Source organism: Leptodactylus fuscus, chromosome 10 (assembly GCF_031893055.1).
Source record: "Leptodactylus fuscus isolate aLepFus1 chromosome 10, aLepFus1.hap2, whole genome shotgun sequence".
NCBI lineage: Eukaryota > Metazoa > Chordata > Amphibia > Anura > Leptodactylidae > Leptodactylus > Leptodactylus fuscus.
The window spans coordinates 12,864,844-12,889,911 of NC_134274.1; the positions used below are offsets into that span (position 1 = coordinate 12,864,844).

Below are 25,068 nucleotides of genomic sequence, written 5' to 3' on the forward strand. Positions count from 1 at the left end.
AACATTGAGCTCAATAGTAACAAAGTATGCAGTAAGCTCCTAAACTCCCTCTAGTGGCCATCTTATGCTTAAGGGGGATGCAGGGAATATGGAGCCTTGCTACAGAGCTTCAACTATTATAAAGATATATTAAGAAATAACGTCATGATGATTAATAGTGAACATTTACTTTACCTCCCCAGATATCAGAACCCACATGCAGGATATTGCAGCATGCACTTATATGACTTAATTTCTGTAGAGCAATATTGATCTGTAAAGGTCAATGTGAATATTATTATCATGCATATTTTTTGTATAGCGGGAGAGGGAACCCTGAGAATAATAGAAACCAAGCTATATCCCCCCCCTCCCCATCTGTCTACCTTATTCATACAAGATCATATCAATAATAAGATACATAGGTTCTGACTGGTGTATAATAAACTGCTCATACCTGCTGGTGGTTTCCTCTACAATTCTCACTTCTTCTACCTAACATGCACTTATGAGACAGATTAAAGGAAATCTCCAGACTTATGTCTGGACTTATATTTGACTGCGGTGAAGGTCAGTCTCAAGCACAAAGACGCATTACTGCTCCATATGAGTTACTGAATTGTGATAAATTGTACTAAACTGTAATACAGCGCCCATAGAGGTCTATGGTGACTTACTGCATCCTCCTCTGACTGCCATGTTCAATATTATGTGTAATGTGCCATTACAAAAGCTGTGCAGGAAACATGTCAGTACACCCTATTGGGTCTTTAGTCCAAGGTTATATACACATGCACTGTACAAGACAATGATGTGATGGATGAATATAGCAAGTGAAGCTGAAAGTATAGGGTAAGCATAGGATAAGCTGTGTTACTGTGTAGCGCAGGACTTCTATTATAATCGCATGGGGTTAGAGTCATTTTCCTGTGAATTGTTCCACTGGTGGAAACTGCGATATTGATTGCAAAATGTGTAAAAGAGCAGTCAAGAAGTCAATAAGTTTATGAGTTGTGTGAGTAATATGTTTGCGTTTGATAGTCAGCCCTGACAGCCCAATGCCTTATAGTCGTGTCATTATAATACACACGTGTAAACCTAATATGTATTTCATAGGGCAAAACTGACATCTATCTACGGTGGTCCCATGAGTAGCCCAGATATTGGGTTCCAAGATCTTCCAGCTATAGCTCTAAGGTCACATGGACTAAGCTGGGACGTATAGCTGTAGCTTATGTGAAACTGCAAAGTGTTAAAACTGTGACACAGTAACAGGAACTTAACTATAACAAGAACGCAGCTTCCTGTATTTTAGCTATTGGGAGAAGTAGTCGCTGCTGCTGCTGCTGCTATCATGCTAAGGGACTTCTCCTTCTTTATCTCCAGGTCCAGAAAGAGTCGTAAAGCAGACGTGAACTCGGGTGATAAGAAGATCCCAAATGGAATCTTGGAAGAACAAGGTGAGAATAGAATCTGTTATAGAATCCTCAAGTTCTGTGTGTTACATATAGGTAGGACTGTATACTATATGTGTTACATACTATATATGAAACTGCATACACTTGTCTATGTGAAGAACCTGTCACCGTACAATTAGTGAGGGCTTAGGGTAAGAGTATTTTTATTTATTTATATTATATTTAATTCATTATTGTCCCAAATATATGTACCGGTATATATATATTTACATTTTACTACTCTTCACAGTTGAAGTACTTTGTAATGTCCAGCCTGCCATAGCAGTTCTTCATCACAGTGAAGTGGCATTGCTAGGGCGCTAATGGGGTGACGGGAGACGCCCCCTCTGATTCGGGCAATTAAAGGAGATGTCAGCTGGTAGTGACAATTAGCACCCAGCCGGGAATGACCCTCTTACTTCCACATACCATTATATCTTACAACAGCAAGGGGATAATGCTGCTACATATAAACTAGATAGTTACTAAGCTGCACAAATGACTGCCAGGCCACTGTGGCTAAAGGAGATTGCTGGGAAGATTGTGGTGACTATTATTAGTTAGCAGCCATACACCACTATTTTCTATATAGTTTTCTAGATTTGTGCCCTTCTTACATATGAGAATTTAGGGGATGATCGGAATCGCATGTAAATAGATGTAACATTGTTATCTCATTTTTTGTAATTTTGACTCATTAGACAATGATCAATCAGGTCAAAGATATCCATATGTATGAGAGTTTAGATGGCCATACACATGAGAGCAAAGATGGCCGTACACATGAAAGCAAAGATGGCCGTACACATGAGAGCAAAGATGGACAAACCCACCAATTGACTGGAATTTGGGGACAGACTGACCATCTTATATGTATAAGGGTGTGCTGACTCTTCGACAGATGATGTTGTAGGGAAAAGAAGTCTCGTATATGTTGAACTTCAACATGCCCAATTCTGTGCTCTCACAGAAGTTAAGTCCATTAATGCATACCTAGATCTAGTAGGAAATTTTGTTATTTAGTGCATCAGTATGGAGCAGGATGTTCACAATGAGAACATACACTAGTTATACCTTTATACATATCACATACATGGGATATAAGCAAATTATGAAGGCCATGTCTGAATTTGAACGGATACAATGGTGGGTGACAAACGGGATTAAAGGGGATGGCCAAGACGCAGTATTGATGTCCTATCCTAAGAATAGGCAATCAGTATTGGTTTGGTGGAGTCTGACTCCCAGCATCCACACCAATCAGCGGAAGTGAAGTCAGGGGCCACTTTTGGGTAGAGTTGGGGGTTGGAAAAAAGTTACCGACAATGTCTAAAATTATTATTTTTATTATGTTATAGACTAGAGTGATGGATATTGAATAATTTATTAGATTAGTAACTTGTTACATAATTACTTTCATAGGAATTTAATCATTACATTTTTTCGTGAATTTGAGAATCTTTACAGCTTCTGTCTGACTATGGCTGTCAGAGGAGTCAGAGTCGGTCTGGTTTGGCCCAGTGACTCCTCAGCACAGTGTAGAGAGTTGGATATAAGCACACTGTGTTAAAACCAGCTGATCATTGGCGGTGTCGGGTGTCTGACCCCCACTGCTGACGACCTAAGGACAGACCATCAGCATAGAGATGTGAAGAAATCCTTTAAGGAAGTGGATAGAATAGAATATTCTATACTAGAATATCGGAGGTTGTTTGGCTTTGGAGTCATGAGAAGTCTCCTAAAACAATTTGCTCATTTTTATTTTTTTTTTTATAAACTGGCTCAGCCCCAATTTTCCAAAAACCATTCAACCATCTGCGTGATTTGGGACAGCAATGATGTTTCTTCCCACAATGAGATAAGAGGTTTGGTGGAAAGATGTTCTTAGGATAATTTGGAACAAAACAAAAAGTTTATTGTTAATTTTAGGGAAATTATGAGTTTTTCAAATGACTGTAGTAACCAATGCCAGGCAGCTGCTGCCAAGGCAAATATGATTTAATTGCATGTTAGGGATAAGTATACAGTAATTATTACTAGTTCTAGTATAGTGCTATTGTTCCATCCTTCTGCAGGCATGAATTCATATTCATTGCTTTCCTTACACATTAGCATTTGGAATGATTGGATCATGCAGACATATCTGACAAAGAGACAAGAGAAGAGATTATTTTTCATTTTTGGGAAAATGATAGATTTGGAGGGTTCAAATTGATTGAAAACTTATATGGACCCTGAGAAAAGATATACCGGTATCTTCAGTAGGGTTTTCCCATGGACATAACTATATTAAATCTGTAGGCAATTATAGTTTTGCAAATATAAGTAATTAAACATTTTGCTAAATTTTAAAGATTTCCTCTAACCATCTCAGTGCTGGCAATTTTTTGTCTTGATCTCTTGCCAATAGATACGACCATTAATGCAGGAACTTTCTATGGTCTACGACTTGTCAGAAACAAAGTCATGATGTCCTTATTGTGGACGGGTTATAAAGCAGGGACACCACATGTAGTAGAAGATAACCTGACCACAATAAGGACATCACGGCTGGATATCAGGAGGGCACTACATGTATGAGAAGATAACCCAACCACAATAAGGACATCATGGCTGGTTATCAGGGGGACACTACATGTATGAGAAGATAAACCGACCACAATAAGGACATCATGGCTGGTTATCAGGTGGACACTACATGTATGAGAAGATAACCCGACCACAATAAGGACATCATGGCTGGTTATCAGGAGGACACTACATGTATGAGAAGATAACCTGACCACAATAAGGACACCATGGCTGGTTATCAGGAGGAGACACTACATGTATGAGAAGGTAACCTGACCACTATAAGGACAGCATGGCTGGTTATCAGGAGACACTACATGTATGAGAAGATAACCTGACCACAATAAGGACATCATGGCTGGTTATCAGGAGGACACTACATATATGAGAAGATAGCCTGACCACAATAAGGACATCATGGCTGGTTATCAGGAGGACACTACATGTATGAGAAGATAACCCGACCACAATAAGGACATCATGGCTGGTTATCAGGAGGGGACATTACATGTATGAGAAGATAACCCGACCACAATAAGGACATCATGGCTGGTTATCAGGAGGGGACATTACATGTATGAGAAGATAACCCGACCACAATAAGGACATCATGGCTAGTGATCAGGAGGGCACTACATGCATGAGAAGATAACCTGGCCACAATAAGGACATCATGGCTGGTTATCAGGAGGACACTACATGTATGAGAAGATAACCTGGCCACAATAAGGACATCATGGCTCGGTTTATAGCAAGTCAGACCATATTCATTGTTGATCAGAATAAAAGACTATCACCACTATCATAGTTAGAGAAATTAAAAAAAAAATAATAATAATTATATTTACAAAAAAGTGTAACTTTTAATTGTCTACAAATTTAAATATGTCTATGCTCAATCCCTTTAAGGGGATCTCCACTTTTGGAATATCCCTTTTTTACAGGGTCTGCCCAGACCCCCAGTGATCGGCTGTAATTGCTGAGTAACTTTGCAGTAATTGCTCCATTTCCCTGCAGCGCCACCACAGGTCAAATTAAACATTGCACAGTGTCCATTCAGAAAAATAGATTCTGTGTAATGAGGAACAGGACAGGTCCTCCAGGATGAGACGGTCAAGAGGAAATTTGGTTAATATCACACTTGGTTTGATGTGATTTAACACAAAATATTCTATGTGGTTTGTCTGTGTTTCACGGTGTCAGACAGAGGTCTTGCAGAAAAGAGCCAGAATCATGGAGGGCAATGTTGACTCTGACAATGACTTTAAAGGAGACACAGTAGGTACTGTCACATGACCATGGACCGTAGATCACATGACCATGGACTTATTTTTATCCATTGGAACTAAGCAAAGCAATCAGATATCTTGAAAACTGTGAGGAATTGACACGGAAAGTATATTGCAAAATTGTCTAACTTTTAGAAAATTTAATATTTGTCTTTCAATATTGGTCTGAAAGTGGACACCCCCTTTAATATGGCTTTTGTGGCTGGTGATCCTTGTGCTATCTTCCACCAGGGATATACAGGGTACTTTGAATTAATACCCCGCAATTCACTTTTTATATTTATTCCTTGTAATATATAAAACTTTATAAATGTTTTAAGACCGTGTATACTTATCTTTATATGCATTTCAGTGTTATGTGATTGTGTGAAAGATTAGTTTCTATGCTATCGTCTTTTACATCTGACTATAATAAGGAAAGAAGGTTTCACTATCAACATAGAAGGGGATTTTTTAAGAGCAATGAGGCTGAGACTCTACAACACAGGAAGTTGTGATGGTTGGTTATTTGGTTACGTTCTGTTTTACAAGGAGCCTAGGTATGTGCAAAATGTAATATTACAAGTTATCTGTACTGGATTATTGGGAATTGGTTATTGATCAAGGGATTTCCTATTTGGAGTCTAGAAGGATTTCTTTATTAAAATTAGGACAATTTTTTGCCGGATCGACATTGCAGAATACATTGAAGTTGACTGACTTGTGTTTATCTGGAAGTCATTTTTAAGTCAAGCTTCAGTGAAGATACAAAAATTATTTCTTGGCTTTGAGAACTGGCACAGTTGGGAGGTAAATAATTATGTTAATCTCTTAAGATTTCTTACCAGGTTTATGTGTTTTGCATTGAAGTGACAGCTGTGACTAACATAGGCCAACTCTGCTGGAATGTCCAAGAGTCTGGCAAATTTCCAGTGTGGCATGTATTAGATTTATGCTCACCCTTTCAGCCCCATTCCCAGGTTCCGCTGTACAAAGTGTCCTGATGCCGGTCTCATCACTGGGACTTTGTCTTTGGTGGCTGTGCCTAGGAGTGAAGAGAAATGCAGGACCTGCATAGCTGCAATGCTGCCATTCCTACTACTGACCCCATTATTGCCACAATTTTTTCATTCTCATAATAATAATGTCCCTATTTCTAACAAAGATACTCAAAAGGCAGCCAAAAACATGTTTATGTCCGCCATTATGCCCCTCATAGTTACACAAATTCACTCTGTGTCACTCTGTGGTCACTTCCTGCACTTTGGTCTGGGGTTTTGTATGCAAGAGGGGTGTAATCTGGGTTTTTTATCTTCATAAAAGGGCCTGGTGTACAGTTAAACATTTTTTTAGAGGTCTGAAGTGTGGTCCAGGGGCGTAGCTTGAGGGAGGGTGTAATTAAACTTTCTTCTTAGGGTATATTGACACACAGCAGATTTTTTGCAAAACTTTCTGCATCTGTTTCATCCCCATTCAGATGAGTAGAATGAGTTTCCAGTTGTAGAAATTTTGGAGTAAACATGTATGCAGGATGCAAACCTGGAGGTTATACAGTTTGTGTCCTAGGGTTCCAGTTGTCGGACCCCCACCAATTATATTATGACGTATTCCTATTCTGACCATGATCAAGTTCATACAGGCTGCAGGGAAGTGGGATTGAATGACCCCCAAGATGTTTGGATTGGTTCATACCAGCTGCAGGGTAAGGGGATTGAATGACCCCCAAGATGTTTGTATTGGTTTATACCAGATGCGGAGATGGGGGATAGAATGACCCCCATGGTGATTGTACTGGTTCATACTAGATGCGGGGAAGGGGGATAGACTGATCCTCATAGTGATTGAAGGACCTTTCTCTACAAAACATTTTTTATTGTTATATTGTTCACAGTAAATTTGGAATTTCCGTTTGATCGGCATCTTTCAGATTTTTTCAATGGGCCTGTCATTCATTTACAAGACGTGCTATTAATAAGCACGCTCTGCAGCGCCAGGAAATAGATGATTACCGATATTCATGACTGTGTGAATCATATGGTCAGTTCCCTTTGTATCAGTTTAGAAGTAACAGCCGGCGAGGGGGAGGGCGGTTACGTTCTTGTATAAATCCTCACTCGGTCACTGATGTACAACAGGAAATAGGAGTAGGGAAGGAAACGGAGCCCTTCCTGATTCTAGGCTCACCAGTCAGTGGGTTTGTATGAATTTTTACTGATGGATTGTGACTGTGACCTGAGAACCAGCAAGGTCAAAAGCTTCACACCTCAAGCTTGCACAATATATTGCACATCTAAAGTGTGAACATTATGTCAGGTCTAGTTTACCAATGTGTGATCAAATTTGCAGCAGACACACAACAGAATACCAATGTACAAAATGTACATGAATAGGAGGCTGATCCTTTCTATATTACTTAATACCTAAAACTTGACATTCCAGACTGGTTCCGACCAGGTCACATGATTGGAACCGGCACCCAGTCCCTGGTTCGCTTTGCCTCTTTCCATCCCTCCTGTTTTCACAGTCTGCCAGCCACTATAGCACTACATGTGAAAACAGGAGACAGAGTGACTTAGGCATCGAGTGCTGATTCCAATGATGTGACCCAAGGACTCCCTAAACAACCCCTTTAACGTTTATGCTTACCCTTTGTTAAAAGGAACACTAACTCCAGAACTATTGCAAACAGGGAAGGGGGAGAGGCTCCTGCTGCAGCCAGTTATCTTTCAGCAAGACAGGACTGTAAGAATGGGGACGTGGCCTAAGACTATATGGTCTCCTAGTAGGTTCCCACTTGGTGTGGATTATGTAGGTGGCGCTGCCTTGGTTCTGGGCATATTAGCTGTGTAATCTGGCAGGCTCTGTCCCCTGTGATGTCTCATGGCACGTCCTATATCTTGGCACTTTATGCTGCAAGGTGGTCACATGGTTACAGTTGGTTGTGCCAAACGCTAGCAATAACAAAATATCACGAGGACACAAAGGAAGGTGTCTAATACTAGCAGTTAAAAGAGGTCATGTCGGCACAGGGGGTGGTGCCAAATACTAGGAGTCAAAGGAGGACGCATGGACACATAGGGTGATGCTTAAGAGTTATCATAAGATCACAGACTGAGATGGAAATATTAGATAATAGATGAACAAGAAATTCTGTTTTTGAAAGATTAAAAAGCGTACCTCCACTTAGAAAACCACATTTCATAAATGAATAGTACACATGCTTAGAGAGGGGAGGGGGAGGAGGAGGCTGCTGCTGGAAAAAACACACAAATAACTGCAGCTGTTACACTGGGAGTCAGGGAACACTGCTATGCCTTTAGGAAAAGAGTCTACCAGTGCACAGAATGTGGCAATAAATCAATTAAAAGCCTCCTCCTTTCCCCTCCCGTCTCCATAGACTTTTGTTTATGAGCTGGGCAAGGATACAGATTCTATCTAAACAAACAAACAAAATGAAGCTAAGTAATAAGTAGGGAAGGAAATGCATTTAATTGGTAAGCTATATTGCAACGTTTCTTATAGTCACCTATACTATTTATGATGTTGTTTTATATTGGCAGGCCCATTCATTTTTCCTAGTGGTCAAAGGGAAGCTTTGGATCGCACATGCTCCCTCCATAATACAGAATACTATAATGCAAAGCAGACTGGAAGTTTTTTGACAGTTACTATGCTGGGGATACATTTACGGAAAGGGTTACTTTGATTATTTCAGCAGAAATACATTTTGCAATGAAATGATGGCAGAACAAGAAATCTTGTGACATTTGGATGAAATAATTACCCTCATCTGTCTTGGATTTGTTAACATGCTTCCTGTTTTTGTAATTACTGTTCTGAATGAGAGCGTTAACATTTTCAGAAGCTTGTGATAATGGCTTGTAAACTGTAATATGATGGCTAATAAGATCTAATGATTTCATCTGGTTACTTCTGAGTCATTCTTGGGTCTGTACAGGGTGCCATACAAACATCTTACATCATGGAGATTAAGCCGCCAGAGACAGACTTATATATAGCACTAAAAAGTGTCGGAATCAGGGAAAGTGCGGATCTGGAGTGTCACAGTCACAGTTCAACATTTTAAGGGCAACATTTCTATCTTAAAGGGAGTCTATTAGGAGAAGCCAACATATCATCACAGCCCTACAGATAGATAGGTTGTGAATCAATGCCTGTGTTCCAAGATATCATCTTTTTGTCAATATGCCAAAAATGGCAAGGGTGATGAAACTAATTTACATGTTAACATAGATGGCACGGTCTCAGAAATGGAGGTAGGGATTCACAAGGAGAAAAGACTGTTCTGGTGACCCTAACCTATCTATTTGGATGGCTGTGGTAATATGCTGGTTCTGATGACCCTAACCTCTCTATCTGGAGGGCTGTGGTGATATACTGTGTTCTGGTGACCCTAACCTCTCTATCTGGAGGGCTGGGGTGCTATACTGTGTTCTGGTGACACTAACCTCTGTATCTGAAGAGCTGTGGTGATATACTGTGTTCTGATGACCCTAGCCTATCTATCTGGAGGGCTGGGGTGATATGCTGGTTCTGGTGACACTAACCTATCTATCTGGAGAGCTGTGGTAATATACTGGGTTCGGGTGACACTAACCTATCTATCTGGAGAGCTGTGGTGATATACTGGGTTCTGGTGACACTAACCTATCTATCTGGAGAGCTGTGGTGATATACTGAGTTCTGGTGACAGTAACCTCTCTATCTGGAGGGCTGGGGTAATATGCTGGTTCTGGTGACAGTAACCTATCTATCTGCAGGGCTGGGGTAATATGCTGGTTCTGTTGACACTAACCTATCTATCTGGAGAACTGTGGTGATATACTGTGTTCTGGTGACACTAACCTCTTTATCTGGAGGGCTGGGGTGATATACCGGGTTCCAATGACACATTCCTTTTACATACAAACAGCATAATAATTCATCAATTAATTATTTGTTGTTACAAATTCTATTCAGCAGTTTTCACTGTTATTATCTGTTTCCTACAAATTGGGTATTACCAATATGGTGACTTTGTTAAATGAGATGGGTGATTACCAACATGGCGACCCAAATATAAATAAATCCAGAAGCCTGTGCAGTAATATGTTACAATTTGGCAGCCATATTGGTTGTCACCAAATGAAATGTGACATGTAATTGAATGAACAGGTTTATTATGTGGCAACATAATTACCACAGGGTTACAATTAGTTTCCTATATGGAAACTTCTAAACCTAGCGGCTCATCCTGATGCACCAAGTCCTGCCCAAAGCTCTAAGTTTCTTCAATCCTAACGGTCCAACTTCCAGACCAGCGTAATGCTCTGGAGCAGATGTCTGGGACTAGACATGCATGGTCTGTTACTTCTTCATGAGATCAATGACTTCTAGCCAGATGTCAGTATGTCCTTGCCGGTCAAAAAGGACACTGCAGAGGCAGCAAGTTTTATAGTACGCTAAAGCAAATATGTATACACCCCAAGGGCTAGTGATGTAGCCATATGGACTGAAGCGTTGTGAACGCTTAGCACTTGTCTCTAGTCCTGCCTGAGATGAAGTACAATGGTTGTTTTCTCAAAAATTTAAGCCATTAGGGGAAAGTAGGAAAACTTTCCAAAGCAGCAACAGACTTTAAAAAATGGGAGTATGCAAAAGGAAAATATGCAAAAACATGAGCAGATGTAGTGAAGAGTAGGAAAAATATCAAAATAGAAACAGATCTTGGTAGAGGAAAGTAGAGAAATATTCAAAAAACATGAAATAACCAGCAGAGTAAAGTAAAAAAATGTTGCAAAAGTACTTCCCCTGTATGACAGCCATACGATGAGATCAAGTCTTAGGGTATATTGGCAATTGCACAAAGCCCCTTTTTGTAGAAAACCTCAGGAGAAATCTAAAAACACCAAGTATTGTTAGGTGAGAATAAAATTATAATGTAGGAAATATATGGAAGTATTATGTGAGCTTTGCAAGGGTTAGTAGTTTGATGCTGCATATTATTTGTATACTATAGATACTATATGGAGGTATTACCTCAGATGTTTATGGCAGTAGAGTCTTGACACTATAAAGTGGTATTGTAATATGGCAATATGGAATTGGTACTATATGGCAGGATTATATGGGCTAAATATTGCAGTATTGTCTTGGAACTATATGGCAGTATTATGTAGGCTGCACATGGCAGTAATGTCATATGTGGTATTGTGAGTGCTGTGTATGGCAGTATTGTATTAGCACTATATGGGGGTAACATGTGGGCTGTGTATGGCAGTATTATGCAGGCTGTACATGGCAGTGATGTTTTGGCACTATATGATTGTACTGTGTGGACTTTGTATGGCAGTATTCTGTGCCCTGCATATGGCAGAGTTATCTGGACACTGTATTAGTGGTATTATGTTGGCTATATGTGGCAGTATTATGTTGGCACTAAATGGCAGTATTATGTGGACTGTACATGGTAGTATTGTGTTGGTACTATATGGCAGTAGTATTATGTGGGCTGAATATGACATTACTGTGTTAGCACTATATGGAGATATTATGAAAAACATCGTAAAAAGTGGAAATTTCAGGGAGAGAGGGTAATTTAGCTCAGTTGACCAATATCCTAAAAATTAAAATAATAGGCATACGGACAGGATAGGACTATGGAAAAGGGTTCCCTTGAAACAACTCCTATACGCTATTTAACATGCCAAAATGGCTCCTTTTTGGCTTATATCTGGCCTCTAACAGTGTGTGTATATATATATATATATATATATATATATATATATATATATATATATATATATATATATAATCATCCATATGTACTCTACAGGCATAGCCCATCAACATAGTGTGAATTGAATCTAATATATAATTTAGGAAATATTCATATACTTAATTGTTATGTCAGTAGAAGCTCATTTCTAGACAACGTACAAAAAAAATGTAAATGTGATATTCTCCATCTACAACCCAATATTAATAACTGGTGGATTAAATCTGGAACAGAACATTTGCCGAGTCCTCTTACAGAACATTTTAGCATATCACTCCTTGAATGTTTGCTCTGCGCTCTGTAGACCATGTCAGCACTTGCTGAGTCTCTTTTTTCACAAAAAAGGAATTTTTACATGGAATTTTTCGCAAGGCTGCACTCAGCATTTCTGATAAGCAAACCTTGAGTGAATTCCTTTAAGTCTTACTGGCTGGATGGACACACTCTCTGGCGTATTACCAAGACTTACTACAGCCTGAAAGGACGAAAGTCATAGCTTTGTGAACTTAGCCGTCTGAACTGCGAGACAAGTAGGTGGAGACATTTTCTGGTTTCCCATTTGGGCGACTTATGCACAACATGTTTATCTTTTATCATTATCCATAGGGAACAAGTCAGAAATTTTTGCTGATCTTACATGTGGTGCATGGAATAGTCCCTTTCTTTAGACAGTATCTATTAGGGTATAAGGAGATTATAGAACAAGGTAACCTCCGAATTTGACTCCTTTAGTAGCCACAGGGGTCTTGATCTGGAGACGCACTGGAGTTCCTGCATAGTATAGAGGAACAATGATTGAATTCTCATATGATTTATGTTGAGACAGTGTTGGATATTATCGGTCAGCTAAACTCAATAATTTTGACAAGGTTGATCAACCATCTATCTGATGTTTGTCTCATGTCTGTTTGCTGGGGAAAAAAGGTTTGAGCATGCAACCAGCTGATCCGTGTGACCAAAACAAGTATGCATATGTATGAAGTAGGAGTCATGAAAAATAGTTACTGATTGAATGAACATTTGGCCAGGACCTATTGAATGTGCATGGCCATGATTGATGCGTAAATGATATGTCATGTTAGAATCAAACTGAATATTACATAAAGGTTTATGTTACCTTCGCTATTTTTTATCTTACAGAGCAGCAAAGGGTGATGTTACTGAGCAGCTCGCCCACCGTGGTCAAGAAATACTTTCCTATTCCAGTGGAACATTTAGAAGAAGAGGTCCGGATACGATCGGCTGATGATGGGAAGCTCTTTCGAGAGGAGTACAATGTGAGTCTGTAGCTGCTGCACAATGCCATTTTACTTTTACTGAAAAACACAAGTGTCTGTGCTGGATGAGCGCCAACCACAGCAGATCTCCTGATACTACATTTCCTCTTTGATCCTATAATAGCATACAGGGCTAAAGGAAGATTAAATCATCCCCCTAATTTCCCCACAGACCCACCAGCAAACTACAGGCTGTCGTATAATAGTCTGAAAGTCAGGATGGAAGGCTAAGGTTCCTGACTATGGATAGTATTAGGATGCATGTTTACAAATTAGCCATATGCATCAGCTCTGGCATGTGCAATACTCATGTTTGGCAATGAGACTCAAGGGGGGTATTGTGAATTACACACACACACACACACACACACACACACACACACACACACACACACACACACATACATATGAGACACTGAAAAACACTAAAGTCAACCTAAAGTCAAACTATGTATATTGCAGATTCACGGTTTATTGCAGATGTCAGACTGTAACCAATACTTTTTTGCCTTCTACAGTCATTACAGTCTGGAAATTTCCAAGGAACATTTGAAGTGGCCAATAGAGAAGAGAACAAGGAGAGCAACAGATACCCCAATATCTTGCCTTGTAAGTCTCACATGTTAGACGTACACTTATGCAATTCTTATAATCGTTTTGCTGGAATGTTATCATCCATTTATTAAAAGTTTATTTGGATTATGATTGCATTAATATAGTTTTATTTTATTTAAGAAAAAGCATTATTAAAACACGGCGGAGCAGGCCACTCCTAATTCAGGCTTATTTGGCTCAGTATATGTATATCAGCACCTGACAATCTATTTCTTACTTGGTGGCTTATTTGTGTGTAGTTTAGCTATCATACCACTACTGTAATGAAATTGTGCTGTGCTCTTTCGTTCACAAGAGCCCCAATGTGAAGCAGAGTTGCAGTGTAAAGTATGGGGAACAGAGAAGCAACAGTAATTAGGCATTCCAGCAATAGGCGCTATCTGCAGGGTTGGGGTGATATGCTGGGTCTGTCATAATTTATTCCTCCATTTCCAGGAGGAATAACAGAGGAACAATACAACAAGTTCTAAGGAAAGATACCCTAGAATTGTTATTTTGTGGAAATACAAGTGTATACTGAAATAGACATGTCAGCAGTGGTGACAGGTCTCTTCTTAGGACTGATGTAGCTGATGATGTGGTTTGTGTAGGTGTTACTTGTACCTAGGCAGAGGTAATTATCATGGAGTCAGTGATCTGAATCCATAGATGCTCTTAATGTTCTTGTGATGATGAAAAATGTGGAAAACATTCACGCACTTGTAGACGAAGCTGGCAAGGTCACAGGAATCCTTCAGAGCAGATTCTTACTTGTCTATGTAAACAGTAGCATACAATCTAGAACATACATCTCATAATATATCCTCCTGTATTTCCCTGTACTCCAGATATGTCACATCGGTTCCTGAATGTAAGGAATGTATATAATAGTACAGAAAAGATAAGACTTTGTGCTTCACTGTGAGCAAGGTCATCTCTATAGGTGCCCATACTCCTTAAATAACTGAATTCTTAATTGGTAAACAGCTATTCCTTCTGGATCCTCCATACACATGCAAGCTCAGCTCTGCTGAAGAGCGAGGAGCTATGCTATATGAAGAGGGAAGATTAAGCCAGTCACCTCTACTGGGGGTGGGGGGCATATCTTCCAGGGCAACCAAGGATCAAGCATAAAAAATTTAAAATGTCTCATCCTTTATCCCCCCCCATCATCAGGAGAGAGTGACATATAAGATCCCAGATACCATACATAGTAGCCAGATCCTACTTGTCTCCTATATTTATGGGGGCCAAACTGGGAAACCGTGGTGGAAAGGGGATAAAATACAATAAGAAGCGCCAGACCTCCATTCTGGTATTGGATCCCCTATTCCATTTCATGTCCGCACTGGCTGGGTTGGAAGTGACTGTTACCAGAACCCAACATATGACTGTGAGACCAATGGCTGCAGCAGTCACGAGAGCGGCTTCACTCTGAACCAGTCAGTGCAGGCACAAAATAATCTCATGGTAGTTAGAGGGTTTGTTCAGGACTTGAAAACATGACTGCTTTCTCCTTCTCAAGAATTGGCATCATGTCCTTTGATGACATGGCAAGCCACATCTCTATACCATTAAAATGAATGGGACTGAGCTGCAGCATGGTCAGGTTACCAACGGGCATGATGCCACTTCTTGAGAAGAAGAATGCAGTCTTGAGAAGAAGAATGCAGCCACCTGTTCACCTCCTGCTCAATCCCTTTAATGGGCCCAGTAACAAGACTGTCAGATTACGTCTTTACTCTCAGATAAGATGATGTGGTCAATGAAATCCCCAAGTGCCCTGACATATGAAAATGGTCTTCAAAAATGTTTAGCATTTTCTTTTAAAAATATAGATATTTGTTATATTTTTCAAGCATACCTTTGTATAATCCTGAAGTGCTAGAAGTTAGTCATTCCTCTGCGTCCGTCTCTGATTGTTTTTCTCCTCTCATCAGATGACCACTCCAGAGTTGTGCTGACAGCAGCTGACGGGCCCGTATGTTCAGACTACATTAACGCCTCATACATAGATGTAAGAGCCTTCCATCTGTTTTATACACTCTGTGTTCCTTTTAGACTTTTTCTCACTTTCTTGGCACAGCTGACGCATTTTGCAATGTTTGTTCTTTTCGTTTCAGGGCTATAAAGAGAAGAATAAGTTTATAGCAGCTCAAGGTAAGAACGTGTGATGTTTATAATGCATTGTGACTCTATGGCTAGTCTCATTTGAAATGATGGCATATGAGTCTTTTTGTTCTTTTATCTAGAAACGGCGCCATTATTATCCACGGGTTGTGTGCAGTACTGCAGCTCAGGTCCATTCACTTGAATGCTGCAATACTAGACATAGCCCATGGTCTTAAGGGGCTCAGTAAGAAGAATAATGGTCACATTCCAAATCCCCTGCCACTCCCAATCTCCAACAATATGCTGCCATAACATGTGACCCTGGCAGGCAATCACTGGCAGCAGCGGTGACCTATTTACCCTACTCAGATCACCACTAGAGCAGTAGCAATAAGTTGACACTTTCTGATTTCTGTAGATCACTTATCAGCTTTGCCATATAGACTGGGACACAATGAGCAGAGTAATCTCATTATCATAAGAGGATGAATGATTTAAAAGGGATTATCCAGGACTATAATATTGATGGCCTATTCCTCCGGTACTCTAGCAAGCATCGCATCCCATCACTGTTGATTAGGCATAGTGCTATACATTGACAGTGGTTTTGCCCGATATTGCAGTAAGCAGACCTGGCACTCACTGGAGAACTGTGGCCCCTTCATTCAGGTAATTCAAAAGGCCTGAAACTAAACTCCCACTTATTTGATATCCAAAGGATATCACCTTTTTGCAGGCACAACTTAAACATGGACCAATGAAAAATTTGGAACAATTTACGTCCATATAGCATATTTATTAAAGGGAATGTGTCTCCAGAAAATCACGAGAAATGAGCAAATATACTCGATTGAATACCTCCGTTGCATAGCTCCCGTTGCAAAAACACTTCCGGGGCTTTGAATTTTTACTGCCCCTCCCACCTTCCCTGGCGCCGGGAGCTATGTGACGGAGGTATTCGATCATCTCTAAAAATCACCTATTTTGTAAAACGAGTATTTATGTTTTTAAGAATATTTGATGACTTTATTTTTTTTACGTTTCCATGTTACTATCTATATTTAAAAACATATACTATATCCTGCAATTTTCACTCTGAATACTAAGCCTAATAGACTGGCACTTTTCTTTGCAAAAGTCACCTTATTCACATTGCAGATAAAAACAGACAGATTTACAGTACAAGATAACAAGACTACAGATAATACCATATAATGCGCATCATTGTGTCCACTACCGACAATAGATGATGTCACAGCTTATCTACTCCCCCTCTCTGAACAGAGCATGTCTAGAAAACTTTCCCTCGGAGCTTAAAGGGGTTATATGGATTCTAATATTGATGACATACCCTTAGGATAGGCCATGAATATTAGATCAGTAGGGGGTCTGACACCTCGGAAACCTGTAGCACACGTGTTGGAGACAGTGCGATTCTTGGTAATGTCAACATACCGAGAGTAGCAACGAGTGTAGGTATCATACACGTCAATAGAATTTGTCCTATAGACTTCAATGGAACATTGCCAAGAGATGTGCTATCTCAGTACAGGGGATATGCAGGTGTCTCGGGTGTCAGACCACCGATCTAATATCGATGGCCTATCCTAAGGATTGCCCATAAATACTAGAAACTGGATAACTCATTAAATGAGTCAGCTCCAGATTATTGCTGGGTATAGCTATGATTGTGCTGTAAAGCAGATCACTAAATGCTGTTAATAGATCAGAGGAGAAGTTCTGGCACGATGGCCGCCCACATAATCATGTACAGAAAATAGAATAAAAAAAAAATTAGAACATAAAAACGATTTTAAAAAATGATGATTTTAATAAATAAATAAAAAAAAAAAATTGGTGCTACATTTCCTTTAAACATGCCATTGTGTCTGCACCCACAGGGTTGTAAAGCAATAATAAAGCTATGTGAGAGTGGGATGAGAGTGTTCTGTATTTACAATGGGTCAGCAGTTTACAAGTGACTGTTCTTCTACGACAGGTCCCAAGCTAGAGACAGTGAATGAGTTCTGGAGAATGATCTGGGAGCAGAAGTCTGCCACCATAGTCATGCTCACCAACTTGAAGGAGAGGAAAGAGGTGAGTGTCCTCCGATCCTTATCATGTCCTTCCCTCTGGCATGTGTTCAATTTTGTTGAATGAGGACTGTGACAAAGTTCAAGGATTATAATAGAAGGTGAGGCTGCCGATAAGGAAGCTTTGCTGTAATGAGAGGCAATAGTGACGCATAGTTTCCTGTCCTCCTTGGCTCATCCAGTATTGCCAGCTGTGCTGACTGGTAATTTCTCTGAAGTCACATGATTTACAGGGCCGGAATACATTTAAATTGGCGTTTCAGCAAAGGATGTCACCAGGTGTAAAATATAAATGACATACATCATCTGACCGGCGTTGTCAGCCTGAGCATTTTGGGGTTTTGTTTATCCAAATCAGTTCAGTCATTCCACAGATATAAGCCCGGTTAGCATTGATGCAAATTAGGGTCTACTAGTCAAGTGGATGGTAACATCCAGAACAGAGACCCTCCCCAGAGAAACCCCAGTGTTACCACCCACCTTAATTAGTTTCAGCACTAACAGGGCTTATATCGTTGGAATAGCTGAATGGATTTGAAGAAACAATATACCAAAATGCTCAGGGTGACAGCGCCGATCACGTGATATATGTCATTGGGCTTTGCAGAGCTAGTGATAGATCCTCTTTAAACAGGAGTGCAGCTTTTACTGTAACTAGAGAAATAAAATCAATGGAAATAATATGCGACGCCTATACAAGAAACGGATATAACTTCAATCACTCAAGTCATGTGACTCAAAGAGGACCTGTCCAGTCTTCTGACATGTCTTAGTAAGTAACTGTATTCAGCATGAAATAACAGATCTGAAGCATCTTTTATTATAACTTCAGGCGGTGTTATTACTCCTGGAAATAGATGAATATAGTAGATGATACTACTAGGAGGTGTCTATACAGACTGTGATATTATCCAGTAGTTGACTGTACAAGGGGATGGTAGCACCCACTTATGTTTTTTATTCATAAAAAAACCAATTCTCCATAATTGTTATTTCAAGGTGAATACAAGTATTTGCTAAAACCGACATCATTGCATCCATTACTGTCACATCTCATCTACTCCCCCCCACCCAGAGCATGTCTAGAAAACTCTCCCATAGACCTTAGGGTGCATTCACACAATGTCTTTTGGCACGTAATGTGCCACGTAGACGCCACGGGATCTTTTGCGGGCCGTATACGCTCCCATTGTTTTCAATGGGAGCCGGTACCGTATACGCAGCGCTATTTTGCGGCCGTGATTTTGCAGCGGCGTCTATGTGGCACATTATGTGCCAAAAGACATCGTGTGAATGCACCCTTAGTAAATTAGCTCACAACTATTGCTGACTATGGCTATGGCTTCGCTGTAAAGCATATCAGTAAATGCTGTTAACGGAGCAGAGGAAAAGCTCAGGCAATATGGCCGCCCCCATAATCATGTACAATGTACAGAAAATAGAATTAAAAAATGCAATCAAAAAATAAAAACAGATTAGAAAAAAGTGATAATTACATTGTAGCAAACTATCAGGACAGTAAAGGCTCAGTCTGTAAATACTGTAGTATTAGTTGTAGGGATAAAATGTTGCATTGCGCCCCCTTCATAGCCTGACTCTTATTTCCCTGTGTTTCTTGTGACTATTACAGGACAAGTGTCACCAGTACTGGCCTGACCAAGGCTGCTGGATTTATGGGAATATCAGAGTGTCAGTAGAAGATGTGATCGTTCTGGTAGACTACACCATCCGCAAGTTCTGCATACAACCTGTAAGTTTCCCATCTGTATGACATGTTACTGTATACAGACACTATATGGCCTCTTCTACCACAAGCTTTACTATTAGATTTGTGGCTTCTGCTGGTAAGCGCCATTGTTTATGTAGCAATGTTTAATCCAGATGTTGGTTCGTGCAGGTTCACGACGGCTGCAAGGCCCCCCGGCTGGTAACACAGCTACATTTCACCAGCTGGCCTGACTTTGGGGTGCCCTTCACGCCCATTGGTATGCTGAAATTCCTCAAGAAGGTCAAATCTGTAAATCCTGCACACGCCGGACCCATTGTTGTTCACTGCAGGTAAGAACCGCTTGGCTGTGTTCCTCTGACATCCACTATAAGATTATTATTCTTATAGTCTTATAAATCTCACACCACTTTAAGTTCTGGCAATGACTAGCATGTAGCTGGCCTTCACTTCTTATATCACTCCTCTGTTGTCAGGAATACTGATATTATTGATCTCTGGCCAAGGAAAGCTGTCACCGTTGGTTTATTAGATATGTCAATATCATTTATGGCTGGAAATGGGATATTGATTTACTTCATTACTTGTGAACATTAATGAGAATTTCTCTGAGTTGTTCACTGAGGTATTTGAGTGGTATCATGGCTTAAAAGGCAGATCCATTACTCCTCAGGAGCCTGGGAAAGCTGGGTGCCGAGTTGTGAAAGCTTTATCGGCTGCCGTATTCTTGTCAAACAGATTCATGGCAACAGATATAACAAATCTATGGTTGACTAGAATTTTTGGCAACATGGCAGAAGAATAAAGCGCAAGGACTGTGTTTGAGACGGGGGATTCATCAAGACCGGCCTAAGGCCATCATTTTTTTGATGTGTAGTCTGATCTTGCAGTCATATTGCCAGAAATCGCTTCTTTTTTTTGCTAGTGTTCTTATTGTACGTAAGTAAGAAGTAGACGCATGGAAGTAAGTATGACTGCAGGATCAGACTACACAGAATTTGTTTGTAGTCTTGTACCATGGAGACACATAGGGCTGAATAAGAACTGTATGCACAAAACAGAAAGACCTTTTTAATAAAGTCTGCTGACAGATTGCTTTTTTTTTTTTCTTTTAAGATGGTCCCTGGCAATTTCCTCCTATACTGTTACAAGTTGCACACTATAGGGGAACACCTATGGGGGGAAATAGGGCAAACTCCATAGGATAAATAATCGTTATGGTATGGACAAATATATAAGCAAGTAAGATAAAATAATCTATAAATATTGGATCAGAGAGTAGATGTGTGGACTGGAGAGCTGGGTACTTTCCACTTTAGGCTATGGTACATTCAGCATTATCCAGGCGCAGCTAGCTCTGGTGGGTGTACTCCCCCCTGGTAGGTAGGTGTCAGTATTATAAATGACACATGGTATATGGACACATGTATGACACATGGTCACTCTGCTACAGAGTTTGCATGGGGCCCTCTGGCTGAGTGTACATTTAGTACGTAAAGTGGTCTCTTCAGCAGTGCTATATCCTTTAATGGTTAAAAAAATAAAATAAGACCGGTGTGGGGGAAGCGTTGAGCTTACCACATTCTATATTTGACGTAACCTCATAAAATAAATGTACGTATAAGACAAGTTATTTTAAGAGACGGGACTTGACCCTGTGTCTCTCTTATGGCTTCACCTGATGTAACTGTATACCTAGTTCTAGGGTTGTAAAAGATGGGGCATGCCATAGGGTGTATATGAAGTCACAACGTCACTGAAATGTCTGCAAAACCCCCCCGATCTGTTAATAGTGATCTGAACCTGAAGATCCCTTCTAGGTCTAGGAAAGTAGAAAACAACCTATTATGACAATGTGTGATATTACAGATGTCAAGACCATAACCAGGAAATTCCATACATCATTTTAAAAGGAACGCTGACATCTGCTGGTCAAATGGAAAAATGCAGCCAGAGGATAGATGGCCCAATGGATATCATCGACACGTAGTCTTGAAGAGCTCAAGGTTGCATATTCTTAATAAAACCATGGCAACCAATGGGGCCTGTTTGTGATGCTATTCTGTACACATAAAAGCTCATTGCTGAGTATAATACAATGTGTGAGCGCCTCTTGTCACCACGATGAGAAGTTCCCATTATGTGTATGAACTGTGCTATACAAAAGATGTATATAACTGAAATATGACGTACTTCTTATATCATTTTTTTATTTTTAATTTTCCATGTCATTGTCTTTTGACAAATTCCTGCAAATTTCACTCTGGCCACTAAACCTAATAATAAACTAACATTGTAGGGGTTTTCATTGGAGAGTCACTTTACATCCCAGAGAAGACAGGATTGCAATAGAAGATAAAACACCACTGACCCGTCATGGCACCCAATACTGACAATAGATGATGTCACAGCTTATCTACTCCCCATCGCTGCAAACTGTCCCATAGACTTCAATGATGCCTGTGGCCATGAGACTTCTGTAAACCATTCCACTAAATGTTGCGGAGGCTGGAGCCCCACGTTGCAAAAATGCAATGTTTTACGGAACCTCCAAAGTAGATAGGATTCTGCTAATCCCCACCCGCACATTGCAGAAAAAAATCTGCAGCGGAAAAGTTGCGTTTTTGTAAGTTATTGAAAATCGCAGCATGTCAATTACACCTTCAGAAATGCTGTTGGTTTCCGTATGGGTATAATAGAGGCAGAAAGTCTACAGGCAAGATAACCGCTCCTATAATAATGTACAGATTATAGAATAAAAAAAATTCTATAATCAAAAAATAAAAAAAGGGATTAAAAAAGTGATAGATCAAGTTTCAATAAATAAATATAAAAAAATGGCAATCCATTCCTTTGACATGCTGCAGTATCAGACACAGCCACATAAAATCTTAGGAAATAACAGGAAACATAGGACATAGAGCAAATTGTAAATCTAGCTGTTTGGTAGAATCACACCACCTAGTGGCTGAAAATGAGTAATGCGAGATGTCAGATTGTATTGTGTTTATTGTTATTATTATATAGCACCATTAATTATTCCGTTTGTGAAGTAGTTAAAATATAACAAGTCCAATAAACACAAAACTAACTAGAAGACTAGTCTGATACCAGTAGGATAGAGGATTCTGCCCACAATGTATAAGGTACTTTACCAACCACTATGTCTATAAGGAATGAAGAGGTTTCTATGTCAGTGTCCATACGATCCATCACAAATCCCCTGGTCTATTACCTTACTGAATGGCAAATGTTAGTTAACGTTTCCACGTGTATTTCACTGACCTATGCTCCTTCTCTATATTTTAGCGCCGGTGTTGGACGGACGGGCACGTTTATGGTTATCGATGCCATCATAGACATGATGAATGAAGAAAAGAAGGTGGACGTTTTCGATTTTGTTCTGAAAATCCGCGGTCAACGGCCCCAAATGGTTCAAACTGATGTAAGGGAGAGGGGAAACAATTGTGGCCTATGGGGTGTCACTAAACTATTATACCATATCAATGGTTTCAGCTGTGGTAAAACTACAAGACCTGATATTTCAACCTGAGAGATTTAAGGGAAGTCACAGCAAAAACCATTACGACTTAGGACGTTCCCCTCTACTATTTTGGCCAGCACACAAAGCCACAGTATATAGAGGCTCTCATCCTGGACGATGGCTGGTATCTGTATACGGACATTCCTTGATCCTATTAGGTGTAATACAATTTGCTGCAGTTATCCGCTAGATAATCCTGTATGTGTCAGTGTTTATTAGCATTATTATTGTAATATTTATGGGATTTTCTGTACTTTTCCAGATGCAGTATTCATTCATATACCAAGCCTTACTAGAGTACTACCTCTACGGTGACACCGAACTGGACGTGGCCTCCTTAGAGAAACACCTTCAGACGTTGTACAGTCCGGCTCCGCCCTTTGAGAAAGTTGGTCTGGAACAAGAGTTTAAAGTAAGTCGCCCTATATGAGGGAGAATAGTAAGTATAGGTTATGTAGCCATAAAGCGAACGATCGATATAAAATAGTTGTCGGCTGAAGGTTTGGTTGGATGAGAACTTGCCGCCTCCTCATATACACGTATACTTGGTTACACCGAGCATACATGTGTTTTCAGTTGGTTGAGGGACATATGCCTCCTCATGATTCCCAGGGCATGTAATGAAATACGCATCATCCTGAGACACCCCAATAAACATGAGATAGTTGGCTGATATATTTTTATAGCTTACACATTTTATATAGACATATTCCAGCCACTAAAGGCTAATGCCAATTGGACCACATTGTAAAGAGGTGCATTGTGTGAACTGTGTAATGCCGAGTGCGAATTTATGGTGGGAAGATCTGAAAACGTGGGCGGATAGAGGGCTCACGGAGAACGTGTGAAGAGTGAACGTGTAAACCTGTTTCCATGACGATAGAACTCTTACCAGATTGTTAAATACGGGTGTTCCCAGCTATGTACATACAGTAAATTACAGCGTTTGTACAACAGTCAAAGACTTCACATTTTCTGGTGTAGACAACGGTGTTCATAAAAAACAGGCCATTTATATGAATGGAAGTGGGTTGCAATACCAAGCACGGCCACTATGCAATGTACGGTGCTGTGGCCTCCTAAATTATATAAAAGGTGGGAATGTCTGGTGTCGGACCCTCATCAATCAGATATTGATGACTTATCCTAAGGATAGGCCATAAATACCCTGGTTTGGAAATCCACTTCCTTTTCCCAGGCCAGTGACAGACACCCATTGGTCACAAAGCCAGGCTGCAGCTCAGTCCCATTCAAATTAATGGGGCAGAGATGCAATTCCAAGGCCAGCCACTATACAATGGATGTCACTGTGCTTGCTAAATTGTGAGGAAGACACAGCAAGCAATATAGTCCTGGATAACCCCTTCACAACCCCCTGTCATATACCTACAGGAAAGGGCAGAAGTGTCTGATCAGTTGGGGTCTGATTGCTGGGACCACCACTGATCAAGAGATGGAGGTTCTGCGTCCTCCATGTTCAAAAGGAGCAGCAGTCAAGCATGAGCACTGCTTCTCCATTAAAGTCTATGGGACGGCTGGAGATAGCGCTGTACCTGGCTTCTCTTGGACGGAGGGATAGAATACATGACCGACTGCCACTCCATTTAAATGGGGGACATGGGACTCCTGTTCTCATGATCAGTAGGGGTCCCAGCACGCAGACCACCAC

At 40.3% G+C, this 25,068-nt stretch overlaps 1 protein-coding gene across 1 annotated transcript in view; it reads left to right on the forward strand.

Annotated features, from left to right (window-relative positions):
- The window catches only part of PTPRE (protein tyrosine phosphatase receptor type E), a 105,346-nt gene that overhangs the window by 70,878 nt on the left and 9,400 nt on the right, over positions 1–25,068 (forward strand). The window contains exons 4-13 of the mRNA XM_075257682.1: positions 1,366–1,439; positions 13,194–13,330; positions 13,849–13,939; positions 15,865–15,941; positions 16,048–16,084; positions 18,036–18,133; positions 19,760–19,879; positions 20,027–20,187; positions 23,165–23,300; positions 23,662–23,811. Coding sequence (XP_075113783.1) covers positions 1,366–1,439; positions 13,194–13,330; positions 13,849–13,939; positions 15,865–15,941; positions 16,048–16,084; positions 18,036–18,133; positions 19,760–19,879; positions 20,027–20,187; positions 23,165–23,300; positions 23,662–23,811 — 1,081 coding nt within the window. The remainder of the gene's footprint in view (positions 1–1,365; positions 1,440–13,193; positions 13,331–13,848; positions 13,940–15,864; positions 15,942–16,047; positions 16,085–18,035; positions 18,134–19,759; positions 19,880–20,026; positions 20,188–23,164; positions 23,301–23,661; positions 23,812–25,068) is intronic.